The 16,016-nt window shown below is 45.2% G+C and overlaps 1 protein-coding gene across 1 annotated transcript in view; it reads right to left on the reverse strand.

Moving 5' to 3' along the window:
• MYO5B (myosin VB) overlaps window positions 1-16,016 on the reverse strand; it is a 363,824-nt gene that overhangs the window by 244,469 nt on the left and 103,339 nt on the right. Inside the window, exon 2 of the mRNA XM_084628998.1 lies at window positions 2,170-2,280. Within this exon, the coding sequence (XP_084485124.1) occupies window positions 2,170-2,280 (111 nt within the window). The remainder of the gene's footprint in view (window positions 1-2,169; window positions 2,281-16,016) is intronic.

Consider the following 16,016-nt stretch of genomic DNA (forward strand, 5'->3'; position numbering starts at 1 on the left):
ATTTAACTGGAGTGCGCTTAGTAGTTTCAGTGGCACTTGATCTTTGTAACAAAAGAGTGTCAGTAGAGTTGACCCTCGGCGTTTAGAGATGACAAGTGGGTGAAACTTCCCTTTGTGCATAGAGCCAAGTGGAAGCCTGTTGCACTTAAATGCTCAAGTTAGGGCATAAGCAGTGCACAGGCCTATGATGACCCTCTACACCCAATAAGATTAAGCCTCCTCTGTCCTTCTTTAAGAAATTACACATCTGTCAAAGCAGTGGACAGTAGCAGTGCTGGGAATTTCCTGAGCAGAGCTGTCCAGTTTTCTCAGACTGTAAATCTGTGGGGAGCTGGGAGCTTCATGCACTTCAGGAGCTGAGACAGTCAGAGGTTTGGCTGCCCTCTACCACTGTTTTCCATGATCCTCCAAATTTTGATGCAGTGAAATCATAAAGGTAGCCCTGAAGTAAATCCCATAGCCAACTCTGTACCACCATGACATGATACAGTTTCATCATGATGTTGGTTTTGCCACATGCTAATGCAATGTGATTGTCTCAGCATGATGCTGTCCTGCAGAACAAGTTCATATTCAGCTGAAAAAGGCGACATCATAACAGACCATCCATTCTCCCCAAGTATGAATCCTCAGCTCAACACTAGGAACATAGTCAAGGTACTCAATCATTGATCAGTCTTACTTTTCAAATAACCTAGCTACAGATCATAGGTCTACAGACCTCATTTATGTAGGCTCTTCTTCCAATCAACATGGTATTTATAAGAACTGGATTAAAAAAAGGTTTTTCCTAAATCCGTCCAGCAGGACTCTACTCATTTGGGTTTTTTTAATGTTCTCTATTATCAGCAGCAGCTGCCCACAGATTAGGATACTGGGTTGATTTCAGCCTGTGTTAGCAAGGAAAGCCTTTTGAAAAGTACTCTGAAAATAGACAGGCTTGAATTCTTTTAAAAAACTTTGACCATTCCTACACTTGGACAGCGCTCGTATCCTAGCAAGGAATTGGATGACAGATGTGAAATGAGCATGTGGTCTTGGGCAACACTTGGAGTGCTTTGCTGGTACATTATACTGGCAAGGCATTCCTAGTGGGGATACTGCTTATACTGGCAAAACTATGCTTTTAACCATATAGCTTATCCCAGCTTTCCCCTCCTTCCCTTGCCCCGCTAAGCTAAATAAGCTATACAGGATCTGTGTTATAACCCCCATCTATGCGAGGGGCTTTTGCTGGCACAGCTACGTCCATCACAATTCGTCATGCCTTGACATAGCCAACAAAAGTTTGTAGTGTAGATGTGGCCTTAGGCAAGTAATTCCATTAAAGAAGGCCCTCCAGTCAAAATGTTTCATGCTGGACTCCATCAACTGCATTTTCCCCACTGAGTGCCCTGTCTCAATGGGCTGTGGTTGGAAAGCTGATATCCAAGATAACCAGGTCCCGCCCACTAGTGAGTTTAAAGATTAGGGCCAGAATCTCTAATGTAATAAGTGTATACATGTTGGAGAGGGAAAGCACCAAACAGTTTATAAGGAATAAACTGGCATTACTTTTTCTGACAAGTTCATTTAAAGATTGTAGAGTAACACCAGAGAGGAATTTCCTGTTTGTCACCCTCCTTTAGCACCCTTTTTTACAAAAAAGACAAGGACTGAAATGAGATCAGGGGTTTACACTGGAGTAAACCTGAAAAGGCTGAGCATACACAGAAAGAAAAAAAAAAGTGTTACTTGGCCAGTTATTTTTTTTTTCTGTATTCTGTTGGCTTTTACTTCTGATTCATATTGCTTATTCAAACCCATAAGTAATATTTACTCCTTCCATTTCATGTGCCAGCAGAGTCATAATCTGGTGTTTGTGACAGTCTGCTGTTTTGAAAATTACCTGGATGTCACACACACACACACACACACACACACACACACACACACACACAGAGTAACTTCACCGCAGAATCAAGTCAAAGAAGATTGGCTGCAAGGCAGGAAACCTTTGATTTGAATACAAATATCTTTGAGAACCCAAGACTGTTGCAAAGTGATGTACGACGGACTTTTTTTAAAAATACACCAAGAACTTGTAATGATTCAGGCTCATTCAGACGATCATTTGAAGTTTAGATCTACCACTGAAAAGGGAAATATATATAATTTTAATTAACTTACAGCGTCATCTTCAAATTTCAGATGTAGCTTTTTATCCCCTTCTTTGTAATCCTTGATAATTTCTGCTGATCTCCACACTTCATCAGGGTCAGGAATCCAAACCTTTGTGTACTGAAAAGAAAAATTCAAGAAAACCACTTAGGTCAGAAATATACTTATTCCCTAGGGATACAATCCTACTCTCATTGCAGAGTCAATGGAAGTTTCTGTCATTGGCTTCAGTGGAAGCAAGATCAAGACCTACCTGAACATACAGCACAACATTATGGTCATGAATCAGACTGCTTCTTGACTAGACTGGTTCACTTGCTTGTTACTAACTAACTATAAGATCGAGTACAGTATGATACACAACTATGTTCTAACTTGTGAAGTGATCTGAGTTTGATTTCACTGACAATTTACCGGTCATTGTAGGTAGTAAAAATAATAGCATAATTCTCAGACAATTTTAAGAAAGCAAATGCTCCCTTTTATGGAATGACAGAAAGGTGGCTTTTGAAATACGAAAGATGTACTACAAAAAGCATAAGTAGGCAAAGCACAAACATTTACAATGTTATCACAAAAGAGCAGCTTCGCATTAATTCGTTAATAGCTTCTTTATTAAAGCAGATACAACAGCTGTAAAGAGGTCAGATAAAAAGTGATGCCTAAAAAGGTTTACGAGAATTAAAAATCTAATTCAAAGAGCTGCAATGAATATTCACATGCATGCCCCTCAAAGGTAAGTGGACTTTTGATTTCTCCAAATGTCTCAAATATACAATTACACCTCTAAATCTGCAAAGGCCCCAGTGTGGGGGACGTTGTCAGAGACCAAGCCAAGGCAGGACACCAAAAAATTCATACATGTTTTAATTTTTTTATGAAATACACACACAGTATTACGCAACACACACAAAAAATTATGTTTAAAGAACATTCAGGTTGCATAGTCAAGCAATGCCAGAAGGTTATCTGTGCAACCTTAATTTGGTCCCCATGTGTGTATGCATTTGATAATCTTACATTAAAATTACATGAATAAAAGGAGTACTTGTGGCACCTTAGAGACTAACCAATTTATTTGAGCATAAGCTTTCGTGAGCATCCGATGAAGTGAGCTGTAGCTCACGAAAGCTTATGCTCAAATAAATTGGTTAGTCTCTAAGGTGCCACAAGTACTCCTTTTCTTTTTGCGAATACAGACTAACACGGCTGTTACTCTGTAACCTTTAATTACACGACATCCCCACCCATACTATTTTTCCACCACAGGAAACCTGTTTCATCAGTGCAGTTAAATTAGCAGCTACTCAATATTGTGTTTTATACCTGTTCAGTGCAAGTCCCCAGACATTTTTACACACTATTGCATACGATTCAAACCCTGCTCTGAAGACAATTATTAATTTCCTCATGGGTTTGTCTATGTAGCTCATCACTATGGTATAAGAATGCTTCACAAATACTATATTCCCAAAAACCCTGTGAGGCGAGAGAGGCTGGTATTATCCCCATTTAACAGATGGAGAACTGAGGCACAGAGAGATTGAAGTCAAGAAGTATCCACTCATCTTGGATGCGCAATCTGAGGTGTCGAGGACTTGACTTTATGAAGTAAGTAGCGTTATACAGCACTTCATATGTTCACAGAACAGCTTCACCTGACTTCAGCTGCAGCTGAGCGCTCAGCACTTCTGCAAATCAGATCTCAGGGGTTCCAGCTGAGCACCCAGAAAATGAGGAACACAGGTAATATCCTGTGAAAAGTTGGGTTGAGACGACTTGTCCAGCATCACACCAGGCGCCCTGCGGTAGACGCAAAGACAGAATCCAGTTCTTCAGGGAAGCATTCAACTGCCTAGACAGAGACCATCCTTTCTCTTCCTGCAGTCCCCTGCCTCATTCCTTACCCGATTTCCAGCTTCTGCAACCAACGAAGAAAAGCCTCCTTTTTCACACAACCTGCATTTATTCCCAGGGCAGGACGTGCACTGCCTGGGGCAAGGGTCCTGCTGTGAGGAAAAAAAGTGTGCGACCCCCCCCGTCACTAACGACTGTACATGTGCACAAGCAGGCCCAATTAACATTGCACAGGCAACTCTGTCATTTCCTAATTGTCAGTGCTTGACTTTGTAACCTTAATGGTATTCTTTGAACATAGGGGTTTCCAAGGTGAAAAAAAAAACTGGGGGGGGGGAGGGGGCAACAAATTCCATAATACTGATCCCTAGATGGGTCACCAGTTCCCTCTGACTCCTCATCCAATCTCACCCCACAGCACTATCTCGTGGCTTCCGAGGTTCCCACCCCCTCTGTTGCCCCCAGCTTCCTTGTCCTGCCAGTCCCAGTCTGCCCCCCAACTCACAATCTCATTTCCCTCTCTCCCAGTCTCCCACCCCAGTTCTTCCCCCTATTCCAAATGTCCCCCAGGCTCCTCCTCCCAATCTACTCCCCCATTCAGTTTTGGATCTTGCCCTCTCCACATCTGACTGAACCAGGCAGCTTCTTTCTCTCCTCTGCCTGGGCCCCACCAGGGTGCGGAGTGCATTGAGACTGCAAGAGAGATTGGCTCCCTGCTCTCAATTCAGGTCATTTATAACTTGGCCAAATTTGGACAGATTTTCATAGATCTGGCAAAACGCACATCACTGCCACAAAGGTCACGCCTCGGCCAAATTTCAAGTCCCTGCTCCATAGCATTTGGAAAGACCTTGAGATTTAAAAAAAATAAAATAAAATAAAAAAACATGGGCAAAACATTGCATTTTTCCCCTGGCCTCGTTTTCAGAAGCAGCTAAACCACTGACTGAAATTTAAAAAAAAAAAATTTTTACCTGAGGCTGACCTCTGGCATGGAAAGTTTCCTCCCAGAATGTTAGAACTTGGCAAAGTTATAAGCAACTGAAAACAGGGTCTTCTGGGAAGTGTCAGCACCACCTACTACTTTGCCCAGCAGTCCCACTCCTCACCCCCACAAAACTTAAAATGCTGTGCGATTTGTTCATGTAGCGTAAATAATTCTATAACCTCAAAAAAAACGAGTACTTGTGGCACCTTAGAGACTAAAATTTATTTGGGCATAAGCTTTCGTGGGCCCACAAAAGCTTATGCCCAAAGATGCATCTGATGAAGTGGGTTTAGCCCACAAAAGCTTATGCCCAAATAAATTTGTTAGTCTCTAAGGTGCCAGAAGTACTCCTTGTTCTTTTTGCTGATACCGACTAACACGGCTACCACTCTGAAATCTACAACCTTCATGATTCCCTGTTATCGATGCAAATAGTATTGTTCAATGAGAGAGGGACACCAAATGTGTGGGGAACGTGGGCAGCTTCAGGAGTAAAGTGAGTGGCCTACCTTGAAACTGGGGCATTGGAGAGGTATGAATACAATATGCATTGTGTTCATATTACTGGACCTATCCCTGTAGCAGCTAGGCACTTATTTACAAAACATTTGGTTAAAATAATATTAAACCTACCTGGTAAGGCCAGCTGAACCTAGCTGCCATGAAACTGCAGATAATATATGGCTTTTTCTTAACTAACTGCTTCGCAGACCAGTCAGGGCAAAATCTGACTACTTGATTTTAAAATGTTCTTTGATAGTTTGCATAAATGGAGAGCTCTTCCCTATTCCTTCAAACCCACAATTCCCATCCATTTCAATGGGAATTTGGGTGCTGCTGGACTGGGCCCTGGAAGCTCATGACAAAATTACTTTAGTATATATAGCTGGGGGGAAAAATAACGCCACAAGACCTACAAATCTGAGTGTTTTACGCTCCATCAAGGTGAGGACAGTATTAGTATGGGCATACCTTCCCATACAGGAACAAGCTATACTTGTGTAATGCAGCTTCATACCAATATAACTGCATCCACAGTTGCAGCAAGTTACAGCACCAACTATACCATTGTAGTAAGTGGTAAAACTTCTGTGTGTAGCCAAGCCCTATGCGAGCCTGCAGAAAGCCCGTAACAACAGCTCTGACGTGTGGGAACTGCATCCATTTGTCTCAGGGAGGTGTTAACCTAGAGGCCCACTCATTGAGATGTCAACATCATGTATTTCATTCCTCTTGCGAAAAAGGAGGAGAGAGATCACAGATCTGCACAACTTCCTGAGTGATGTCTCCTTTTAGTACCACAAGTAGGTGGTGTTGGGGACAAGCTACCACTCCTCCCTCCCCCCACAACCAAGAACGAACAAGTCCAAGGAGTCTAAAAGAGCCCATGTGCACATTCAAGCCTCAAGGAGGGGGAGCCAACAGGTGTCACTTCAAACCCAGTCACCCAAGGAATGGGAAACACACACTGTGGTGTCACAGAAGGGGACTGGGCTTCACTAGGGTTTGCTTTTGAAAAAAAGCTTGGTGCCTACCAAGCATGATCCTAGCAATCCTTTTCCCACAGAGAAAACACAGAATTTGAATTTTTACAGGGAATCTTTCGTTTTTACATTTTGTGAAAAAAAAAAATAAAGGCATATTGGCTAAATTTTACCAAAAATACCAGTGTCACTTACTCAAGGGGTGCAACCTCCCCCTCTTGCGGTTAATTTTTGAATGTGCTTTAAATTTACAGTGGAACCCCATTTATCTGATCTAATTGGGACCAGGGACAGATCAGATCATCAGAAATTGGGCTACTCAGGAAGACTGGCAAAGTGCTTTCTATCCCTTACTTTAAGATGGAGGGTGACACGTGCAGTCAGCCCAACGCAGTGCTTACAGCTGGAGCTACAGCCCCAGTCCCGCCGCTGTCAGCCCCAGGCTGCTGGTGCTTTGGTTAAATACAGAGATAATGGAGGGTCAGATACACAATAGAACCTTGTTTATCAGTAAAACATGGTGTTCAACTGATACCTATCTATATTGTGGCTAGGGAAATTAAAATTCAGTGTTTCATTTTAATTGCTGAAAAACGTGGATTTTTATGTTTTTTTTAAATTAGAGAATTTTGTTTCCCCCCCCCCCTCACAGAAAACTAGGATCCCTGATGAGGCTTGCTTTACACTAGGAACTTATGTTGTTCTAACAACGTTGCTCAAAGGTGTGGAAAATCCACCCCCCTGAGAGATGTAGTTATACTGACCTAATCCCTGGTGTAGACAGTGCTAGGTCAAAGAGACATAGCCTCTTGGGGCAGTAGTTCCTACGCCAATGGGAAAAGCTTTCCCATCAGCATAGGTAGTGTCTTCACTAAGCACTACAGCGACACCAGCAGGGCTGTGTGTTTACAAATTCCCAAGGGCATGTCTAAACCCTCTCACTTCCTATTTTAAAAAAACTCATTTGGAAAGAGGAGAGAGAAAGCATGAAAAGAGGGTGTTATAATAGTATAATAGAAATGGTTTTGCCACATTAACTACAGCAGAGTGTTTGTTAGTGGGCAACTCTATAATAATGTCACAGGAAGCAATGAGGGGGAAACTGCCAATGATCCCCCACTAATCCTGTTTCCAGGTAACTTTAAAAAATTTCTTTGGAGCAGGCAGCATGGTCTAGGAGAGTGGGTACTGGACTGGGCGTCAGGGGACCTGAAACCTATTGTCCATTCTACCACTAACCTGCTGTGTGATCGTGGGTAAATTGCTCCCCTTTTCTGCAATTCAGTTCTCCACCTGTAAGATGGGGGACAAGGGAACTTACTACTTGCCTATATAAAGTACTCCGAGATAAAAAATTCAGACTTTTGGACAGATGCAAAACAAAAATGCCATATTGCACAATATAAATAGATCAGATTATCAGGGATTTAAAAAGTGTTACGGTTACAACTACAGCATGTGACAAAAGCAATGTTACCCCTTTTTTTGCACAAAGTGAGCTGGTGGCAGTCGGAAACAAGACCTGGGGCTGAGATCACCTTTACTCTGGCTCCTTTATGCAGGTACATAAAGGGGCCCTACAAGCCCTGTAACCAGTGCAAACACGGCAGACATACCTGTAAGGCTGCCTCTGGGAACCTGCTTGGAAGCCCCCGTGCGGGGACATAACTGGGGCAAGGCTGTGTTGGGAAGGGTATGTTGTGGGGGTGGGGGTGTGTGTGTGACATGACTGCACATATTCTAGGCAGCACAACAGCCCATAGGGCACACTAGGGAAGGTGTGTTAACTCATACAGGTTCCCAGTGCTGTCGAGACTTATGTTGTGGGCCTCTATTCCGTCCTGTCCAGGTTCTCATATTGCCCTTACCACCTCAGTATCCGAGCACCAGAAATGCATTGAGTGATATGACTAATGTCAGCCAGGTGTGGCTCATTCTCTCTCTCATCCTCTCCTGAGGAGAGCTGTACATGCAGTGGAGTGTTGGGTTTCAATAGGGTTTTGCTTTGGGGGGGAAAAATTATATATATATATAATGTCCATGCTACTCTGTGTTTATATTAGAAAAGGCAAGTCGAAGAAGTGCTCCTTGCATTTAGAGTGGAAGGTGGTGAGGTTTGTTCTTGTGGGAGTGTGGGATCAGAGCTGAGAAAGCTGTCTCCTGCACACATGAGCTCTCCCCTTGTGGTAGAAAGTTCCACACTGCATGAGGATGCAGAATTGTCAATGCAGTGCTTTAGATGATCTTTCAAATATGCTGGGCCCAAAGTATTAAAGGACTTGAGGTCAAGGACCAAGACCTTGAACTCGACTTGCTACTTTATGGGGAGAGAGGGTAGAGATCAGAGGACAGTTGTGATGTGCGTGAGTCACAGTAGCCCATGCTGCTGAGAAGACCAGCTGTAGTGTTCTGTATAACTGTAGGTTCCAGTGTGCTGATGGCTTCACGCCCGGGTACACAGTATTGCTGTAGTCCAAACAGGAGGTAATAAAGATATGTATAATTGACTCAAGGTGATCGTTCAGCAGGATGGGATAGTTTCCTAGCCAACCAGAGAGGACAGAAAGCACGTCTCACAGATGCTCTCCACACCCCAGAACACCGCAGGTTGAGTTAAAGACACCTTAACCCCTTTCCAGCCCCCCCCAACACGCTTCTATGAGGCACAGCGCAGAATCTTAGTCGAGACCTCCTGCCTCACAATCCAATTCACTGCATCACTTATATAGTGCTGCTGCTTTGCTTATAAATAAAACCTCAGGAGATTATCAGCAAGCAGCACCAAGTCAAAACCAGGAGGCATAGCTTCGGGGCAGGGACAGGAGAGATTCAGACTGAAGGAACTGGCTGTGAAGAGAAATGGCCCTGGGTACAGTATAGTCATACAACACAACAGAAAGGCAGGTTTCAATGAGGGTGAAATGCCAAAAGGAAACAAACAGATTTAAAAAAAAAAAAAAAAAAAAGACACTCAGGGCCAAAATCTGGTCTAATTTCTAGCCCCAGGAGAAACCCATTTTGTGGAATCAAGGCTAACTCTGTTGCAGGGGAAGAATCTGCAGGTAGAGATACCTGGAAACTTTGGGAACACTGAGATTTTAGAAATATTTTAGATTTTGATAGCACATTTGATCCTGAAGGACTTTACACGTTCTTCACAAAGATCCAATGGAATGCAGCTTCCTCTGGAGTGGAGACTCCAACAACAGGTAGGGGGAGAAGAAGAATCTAACGTGCAGATTGCCCACAGCAAGCCAAGAAGGAATGGGAAGGGCCCCCAACACACAACTATCTCAACACTTTTGTAGGTCCCCTCCCCATACTACCTGAACATCCACAGGTTGCTAATAAGAAATCCCAAAGGTAGGCCAGTCAGGAAGATTTAAATATACAAGTCTAACCTAAGCAACCCCTGTATCCCTAATAGGGAATAAATCTGACTAGAAGAGCAGAATTGTTCATGCATAATAAGATTACGTTACTTAGCATCATAACATCATGTCCTAATGAGGTTTGCTTCATTTATATGGCAGTCTATTATCTCAGATGATATCATGCAATGAAATAAATACTCAGATTAGCCTATTTAAAAGCATCCTACTGTGCTAAGTGAAGCAGGTAGGAAGGCAATACACTGCATTTGCTGCAAGAGCACTTGCTTCTGCACATATTTATCAAGCACTGCACATAGCAGTGAGAGCAATTCCAATAGATCAGTGGGACTCAACAAGCAACAGTGGATTTCCAGACACACCAAGCATCTTCACTGGTAGAGAAGTATGCATCTCCCACAACCAGGAAACACCACACAAGTTGAATGAATACTGAAAATCCAATGCAGTGGGTCTTGCTTCTGCTGACCGTGGGCAGAAGCTATGTTTACAATGCAATAGTACGTATATCCCGGATTGCACGTTCCATGCACTGTGAAACAGCCACAGTACAAACTATAGGTTATCTTCCACTTAGCATAGGCCAGCTTTTCAGAGTGTGAAACCAGGACACCTGCCACGGCAGGCACACCGAGGACGGGCTTGGGAACATCAGCTGGGACAGTACTAGTCACTGGGATGAGTAGCTGGTGCCACACCTCGTGCCTCCCCTGTTTCTGACTCCTCCCTTTCTTCCCTCTTACTCTGTAGATTTGGCTCCATGTAGGAGAGGTGCTGTTGTGCAGACTCATACAGAAGGAAGGGCTGGACTAGGAGTTCTCACAAGCCTTGGGGCAGGTCTGTTGAAGGAGATGGGTCCTGAGTCCAACATGTATTCAATCAATATGCTGCCAGTTTCTCCAGCTCAGCAGGTGACTTCTCCCTGTCACAAAAAGGTATTTTGTTGTTGTCAGGGCCCTAAGATCACCCTGATTCCGATTAAAAACCCTTCACTGTAAACATTAGTGCCTAAAACCTTTAGCCTGCCTGACAGGATAAACAGTGTAAATTATATAGTAGGAAACAGAAATGGCAAAGGAATTCTATTTGCTTTTGCTAGTAAAACACAAAGTCGTCCTACGTATTTAAATAAACCTTATATAACCCCTCCCCCCCCCCACACACACACACGACAAATGTATCCTGATCGCAATCCAGTGCCATCCCTTTGAAAGCAAAGCCTACTGTGCACTACTTAGGCTAATTTGAAAAGCCACTCAAGAGTTAAAGAAACAGCATTTGATCTGCTCTGCAGCTGAACAGCAGTGGATTTTTTTATATGTTTAATGCGTAATTATTGTTAAGATTGCTCCATAGCTACAGCAGCCGGATCCTTTATGTGAATGGAGCTATACGAACACAGCAGCAGAACAAAAGAAAAAATAAAAGCACATATCTTTCTCCATGCACTGCACCTTATTTTGTGCCTCCCAATACCACCTCAGCACACTGAGTTTCTACCCTTAACTCGCAGTTAGATAGAGGTGGTGCACTGAAAATTTTGGCATTTACAGCTTGCAGCAGATTAAAGTTACGATGGAATTACCACAAATACAGTCTGGCAGTAAAGAAAAGGAGTCTGATAGTGCCGAATGTAACACCTTTCACCCCAAAGCCTTCTAAAGCACCTCACATACTATTGTAGACTCACTTCACCCACTCCTGAAATGCAGCCACCTCTGGGGTGAAGGACAGCAGCCAGATAGATTACTAGCACACAGCACAGTAAAACAGTGGACAAAGTTTTCCCTCTGTCAAAAGACAGAGGTAAGCCTTGCTCCTGTAAGTAGCATCATGGAACCTTTAATATCCACACACAGCATAGAGGATCTTTGTTTTGGAGGTCTTGTCCAACACCCCTGCCCCCGACACACATGGCACACAACTCAATTTATCTACCTCAGGAATATGAAGGGCCATCTCAGCCAAATGAGATCCAGACAGAAAAGGTATTTCAAAGCTTCTACCAGCAAGATGCAACCACCACTCACAAGCAATTGCAAATATTCTTATTCTTTATCCAAACCATCAACACGTTTGGAAAACAGTATGGGTTTTAGTTCAAATAAATTGTAGTGACAGATTAAAACAAGACTGACACTGTCTGTCAGTCCCTCAGTGTAAAAAGAAACAGTACTGCCATATCCCCATCATAAAGTTTCAAAACAGATATTGCATGTAAGTGTTTAACATAGATGTAGAAATGCCAGAGTTCAGAAGCATAGTGGGAAGGACAAACATATTGCACTGGAAAGAAATTACTATGTCCCAGTAGGCAACTTTGCAATCTCTTTTTACAGAACACACCACAGGAATATCCATGAGCAGAGCTCTAGTTAAGAGACGTGCTTGCAAATCCCATTTTCATGGGTTTATTACTGCAGCCTTGAAAATTCACTTCAGGCTTTAAAAAACTGGCCTATGACTAGGGCCCTACCAAATTCATGGTCCATTTTGGTCAATTTCACAGTCATAGGATTTTTAAAATAGTAAATTTCATGATTTCAGCTATTTAAATCTGAAATTTCATGGTAGTGTAATTGCAGGGGTCCTGACCTAAGTTCTCTGTAAGCTGTGCGGCTGCCTATTAAGCGCTAAGCAGGCGCTCAGGGCTGCGGTGGGGAGAGATGCCTCTTCCCAAGCCCCAGACCTGCCACGACACCGCTCCCTCAGCCCCAACCCAGCCAGGCACTGAACCCGCCGCAGCCGGGGATCAGGCTCCCCTCCCCCGGGCCCTGATCCAGCCCAGCGCTGAACCCGCCGCAGCCGGGGAACAGGAGCCTCTCCCCCCAGCCCTGATCCAGCCCAGCGCCCAACCTGTGGCGGCCGGGGGACAGGCGCCTCTCCCCTAGCCCAGAGCTGCCATAGCCAGGGGACAGGCGCCTCTCCCCCAGCCCAGCCCCAGACCAGGTGGGGGGACAAGCGCCCCTCTCCCAGCCCAAACCCAGCCTGGACCTGCCGCAGCGCAAAGAGGCACCTTACCCCCTGCCGACCAGCCCAGGTGCTGCTGCGGGGAAAGAGAACTGGGGAATTGAGGGGGGGGAAGTTCTCTCTTCCCACCGTAGCCAAGGGGAGCACCACTGTACCCCAAACTGCTCATCCCCAGCCCCACCCCAGAGCCCGCACCCCAGCTAGTGCCCTCACCCCCTCCCACACTCCAATCCTCTGCCCCAGACCGGAGCCCCTCAAGCCTGGCCCCAACCCAGAGCCCGCACCCTCAGCCGGAGCCCTTATCCACCTTCACCACAACCCTCTGGCCCAGTCTTGATCCCCCTCCCACACTCCAAACCCCTCAGCCCCATCCCACCACAAGAATTTTGTTATGTGCACCAATACGGAGATGTGTCACACATCACCTCCATATTAGTGCAGCATAAAACAAAATTCATTCTGCACATGGCTGGGAAAAAGCAGAAGAAACACTGGTCCTGACCCATAAAGGAGGCACTGAGCGGGGGGGGGGGGGGTCACAAGGTTATTGTCGCGGGGGTTGCGGTACTGCTACCCTTACTTCTGCGCTGCTGCTGGCAGTGATGCTGCCTTCGGAGCTGGGCTGCTGGAGAGCGGCGGCTGCTGGCCGGGAGCCCAGCTCTGAAGGCAGAGCCACCGCCAGCAGCAGCGCAGAAGTCAGGATGGCCTGGTGTGGTACTGCCACCCTTCCTTCTGCGCTGCTGCCTGCAGAGCTGGGCCCTCAGTCAGCAGCCGCCACTCTCCGGCCGCCCAGCTCTGAAGGCAGCTGTGCAGAAGTACGGGTGGCCGGGTGTGGTATTGCCACCCTTCTGTGCTACTGCTGGCAACACGCAGCCTTCAGAGCTGGGCACCTGGCCAACAGACGCCGCTCTCCGGCTGCTCGCTCTGAAGGCAGCGGGGCAGAAGTAAGGTTGGCAATACTGTGACCCCCCGCCCCCCAAAAATCTTGCAACCCCCCTGCAACGCCCTTTCAGTCAGGACTCCTAATTTGAGAAACGCTGGTCTGCCCCCCATGAAGCCTGTATATCGTAAGGTAAAAGCACACAAAAAGGCCGGATTTCATGGAAGGAGACCAGATTTTCATGGTCCGTGAATTTGGTAGGGCCCTAGCTATGAGATAGCACCTCAGCCTGAACCTTTGGCAGACACAAACTTCTACCATGCAGTTCTTATAGCCACATTGGTCCCAGGATATTGGAGACACAAATTGGGTGAGGGAATATCTTTTATTGGACCAATTTCTGTTGGTGAGAGAGACAAGCTTTCGAGATTACACACAGCTCTTCTTCAGGTCTGGGAAACTCACTCAGTGTCACAGTTAAACACAAGGTGGAACAGATTGTTTAGCATAAGCAGTTAACACATATTTCAAGGGACCATTCAAGGTGAAGTAGAGACCACAGACCAGGACATCACCTCAAAGCGACACCAGACCCTGCTATAACAACAGATGCAAAACCTACAGACATATCTCCACTGCTACAATGATCAACACCCTCCACAACACATCTTTCAACATCCCTGGATCCTACACATGTGGTGTACCGCATCTAGTGCACTAAATGCCCCAATAGCAACTATGTGGGTGAAACCAGACCATCGCTACAGTCTCGTATGAACGCACATAGGAAAATAAGACAAAAAACACCCAATCACCTGTGGGCGCACCCTTTTCACAAAGTGATCACTCTATATTTGACTCTCATTCTCAAGGGGAACCCCCACAACACTTGCAAAAGATGAGCCCAGAAGCTTAAATTCATAACTTTGCTCGACACTAAAAATCATGGATTGAATAGAGATGCTGAATTTATGGCTTATTACAACCATTTGTAACCCACTAACCAACTCCCTCAGTTATTTGCCCCCATTTTCTTTGCTTTCCTCCCTATAACTGGAGGGGTGTGAACAGGCCACTGCACATTGAATAGTTCCTTGAAATATGTATTTATTCCAAACAGTCTGTTCCATCTTGTATTTAACAGGGACACTCTGAGGGCAGGTCTACACTTCAAATGCTGCACCAATGCAGCTGTGCTGCTGTACCGCTTTAGTGAAGATGCTCTACGCGAACGAGAGAGCTCTCCCATCATCAGTTAATCCACCTCCACGAGAGGAGGTATCTATGTCGGCGGGAAGAGAAGCTCACCTGCTGGCATAGTACTGTCTATGCTGAGTATAACTACATTGTTCAGGGATATGGATTTTTCACATCCTGAGCAACATTGTTGTACCAAAATAATTCTGTAGCATAGACCAGGCCTAAGTAAGTTACCAAGTCCTGAAGAAGAGCTCTGTGTAAACTCAAAAAGCTTGTCTCTCTCACTAACAGAAGCTGGTCCACTAAAAGATATTACCTCGCCCACCTTGACATGGTTCTAGTGACAGACACGCTGTAAGTGTTCAAATACACACTAGACCTGCCTCTCCTCAGCAGATCTGGTCACTATTCTAGTCTCCTTGTTGCACTGGCTCACATTTCTCTATGAATAGTTATGCTAATCACTCCATTATACCTTCTTGGACGATATCCCCATCATAAACCAAAGGTGAAGCAGCACTGAGCAACGATACACAGATACTTTTACCCAATCTGGAAGGCTGTCTCCACAGTGAACGTCAGGATATCCGATAATACAGCTCCGACAGTTCATTTCAGCGGTCTGCGTGTTCCCTTTAAGCAGCCCATGTTTAAGACAGCAGAGGATGACTTCTGCTGTCAAGGTTGTTTGCTGGACCTGAAGTGAGTTAGGGATATGGAATCCGTCCCACATCAGGGAACAGAATGGGAGTGAAGCAACATCCCAATTCCCCTACACCACCGTGTCGCTGGGAAAGCCAACATATCAGGTTAGCTGTGCAGCAGCCAGCCTCTGTCCCAAGCCCCCGTGTGCTATGGGTGCAGAGAGACCTGGTGAAGCAGCTCTGGCTTGCAAGCCTCCTACATAGGGCTTTTCAACCCTTTCCCTCACAGCGTTGCTACAGCTGGGGCCTCCACAGCTGCAGAGATATTTTCTCTATAGCTCAACTCCTTGAACAAAAGTTCTGGCTAAGAACTCTCTGATTTTCCCTCTTTCCCCAAACATTTTAGGAATGTCTGAAATAGCGTTTCCAAGTCACAAGTTT

The sequence above is a fragment of the Lepidochelys olivacea genome, assembly GCF_965140295.1.
Source record: "Lepidochelys olivacea isolate rLepOli2 genome assembly, chromosome: 5".
In the NCBI taxonomy this organism is placed as follows: domain Eukaryota; kingdom Metazoa; phylum Chordata; order Testudines; family Cheloniidae; genus Lepidochelys; species Lepidochelys olivacea.